Source organism: Alosa pseudoharengus, unplaced genomic scaffold (genome assembly GCF_046254945.1).
Source record: "Alosa pseudoharengus isolate Yale_2024_CS ecotype anadromous, Long Island Sound unplaced genomic scaffold, YU_APseudo_1.1 YU_APseudo_1.1_scf_1, whole genome shotgun sequence".
In the NCBI taxonomy this organism is placed as follows: Eukaryota; Metazoa; Chordata; class Actinopteri; order Clupeiformes; family Clupeidae; genus Alosa; species Alosa pseudoharengus.
Genome location: NW_027468564.1, coordinates 28737541 through 28740040, shown reverse-complemented (window position 1 = coordinate 28740040; position 2500 = coordinate 28737541). Strand labels below are relative to the sequence as shown.

At 40.3% G+C, this 2500-nt stretch overlaps 1 protein-coding gene across 2 annotated transcripts in view; it reads right to left on the bottom strand.

Annotated features, from left to right (window-relative positions):
* dennd1c (DENN domain containing 1C) overlaps positions 1-2500 on the bottom strand; it is a 35335-nt gene that overhangs the window by 4317 nt on the left and 28518 nt on the right. For both annotated transcript variants that reach the window (XM_076286147.1, XM_076286155.1), the window contains 3 exons: positions 1099-1186; positions 497-537; positions 128-184 (listed from right to left, as the gene is read on the bottom strand). In XM_076286147.1, the coding sequence (XP_076142262.1) occupies positions 128-184; positions 497-537; positions 1099-1186 (186 nt within the window). The remainder of the gene's footprint in view (positions 1-127; positions 185-496; positions 538-1098; positions 1187-2500) is intronic.

Here is a 2500-nt window from a genome sequence, read left to right as displayed (position 1 = left end):
GACTGAGGTGTAATGGCAAGTGTACCCTGTAGCCTCGTTCTGGCCGCCGGGTGAATACGGCGAATAACCCCTCAAGGTTTACATCAGTACTACCAGGAACGAAACTGACATGACAAGACACACTCACACTCTTGTACATGTGGGCCTTGGACTTCACCGTCAGAAGGAGAGCCCCACCTCCTTTCTATAAACAGAGAGCATATAATAATAATACCATAGTAACATAATAAACAAACATTCAATTTCAATTTAATTGTTCTTATAGAGCGCCGAGACTTTACACATGTCTCATGGCGCTTTACAGAGTGTTAACATAACATACAACATAATAAACATAAACAATCAGGATACCGGTAAGTGTAGACAGCGTAAAACAACCTCACAAAACGGATTCATTGAAAAAAATAAAAAGTTGCTTCATAGCCATTTTGTTTGTAGTTTTGGAGCAGACAAGTTGTGTTATGGTTCAAGTGGACTGGATCAAGATCTTTGGTACCTTCAGATTGTCCATCCACTGCTGGTAGGACTTATGGTTTGCTGGAGAAAGGGATGCAGGCAGAATAGAGATGCGCCAGATTCATTATAACACACACAATTACAATCACTCTTTATTGCTCTCAATGTCTGTCAGTTTCTCACACATGCACACACACGCACACACATACACTCATACGCACACACACACACACACACACCCACACACACACACGCACGCACACACATACACACACATGCATACACACACACATACACACACACACACGTACACACACACACTCACACACACACACACACACACAGATGCACACACAGAAACACACACACACACACACACACACACACACACACACATACACTCACTACACTACACTACTGTGTGTGTGAGGTGGTGGTAATGAACTCTCTGATATGAAGTCTTCCCGTAAGTTCCTGGCCTGGACTCTCTCTCTCTCTCACACACACACACACACACACACACACACTCACACAAACACAAAGCTAATTATTAATCTCTCTCTCTCGCTCTCTCTGTCACACACACACACACACACACACACACACACACACACACACACACACACACACACACACACACACCTGCTGCGCCACACTGCAGGATTTCCTCCTCATAAAGGTCGTCAGGCTCCTGTCCCTTGTTTAGCTGTTCCAGACGACTGTCAATGAACTGGGAAGAGAAGCGGCATTTGCAAACATCCTTTATTTAATACCACAACATCTCTAAAAGTCTATTGCTCTAAAGATATTTTTGGACTACCACAATGTTCCTAAAAGTGTGTATGTAAGAGCTCAAGATCTCTTATGGCCTTACACCAAACAACTTCCTGAAATGTGGTATGATATGTATGTACTAGCTCAAGATCTCTTCAGCCTAACACCAAACAACTTCTTGAAAGATTGTAGTCTTTTAAGCTTTACTCAAAGACTGCAATCTTTCAAGAATATTTCAAATCTTGTCAAAGTTGTTTGGTGTAAGAAGGCCATGAAGACTGCTCTGAAGACTGAAGAGCCTGCAGACTCTTTTACATGTCATGCATGAAATGATATGTTCCTAATTTCTTCCAACAGGTGGCAGTATTGCACTTTGAGCCATTGTGTCCTTCAGTATTTTTCACATTATGGTAACCAGATTTAGGCCCCTTACAGTAAACCAACAGACACGTCCTTAAAAGATTTTAATAAATTGTAAAATTGTAATTGTGAAGTATATCAAGGACAAAGGTTACTTTTAAAATGTATTCAACTACAGATTACTGAATACATGTCCAGTTTGTAACAAATTCCGATAGATTTCTGAAAGTGAGTTACATACTTTGAATACTTTGGATTACTTGCATGTTGTATTAAATTTATTAGCAGTGGATAAAACAGTTATGTGAGGTTATGTGAAGTTGTAAGACTAGTAGTGTCAACATCAACCCAAAATCTGCTTTACAGTGAGGATGGATTGATATATAGTATCAGCTATGTGCTATGAAACACTATGTCAAAGAAGAACAGAGATGTTTTGTCTGCACATAGGCTAAAAGGTTACCACATCCCAAAACAAAGTATACACATTTTGTTGTTGTTGTTATGAATTTCAACAGTACAAGGGGAGTTATATGCCTTTTTGCAAGACACTGTCAAGAAACTAGAACCTATACCGCCCTAAAACATGCTGGCTGGATATAGGCCTATTGGTCTACTCTACAGCAACACATATTTTACATTCTACATTCCCTGAGAGGTTGTTCATTTAGGCTATCAATATAAACAGAGAGGGGAAGAGAAAGGAGCCACCTCAGAGATACAGAGGCTACATGGAGTGGTTGAACACATATTTAAATTTGAGTTTGAAAAGGCTTGGTTGTATCATACTATAAATCCCAACACTATGCCATAAATAGCCATAAATAGTTCAGTGTAGTCAGTTTCCTCATCTGACCCTGGGATAGATCCAGGACACAGTTAACACCGTTTTGTGGGAGGCAGGGGCAAC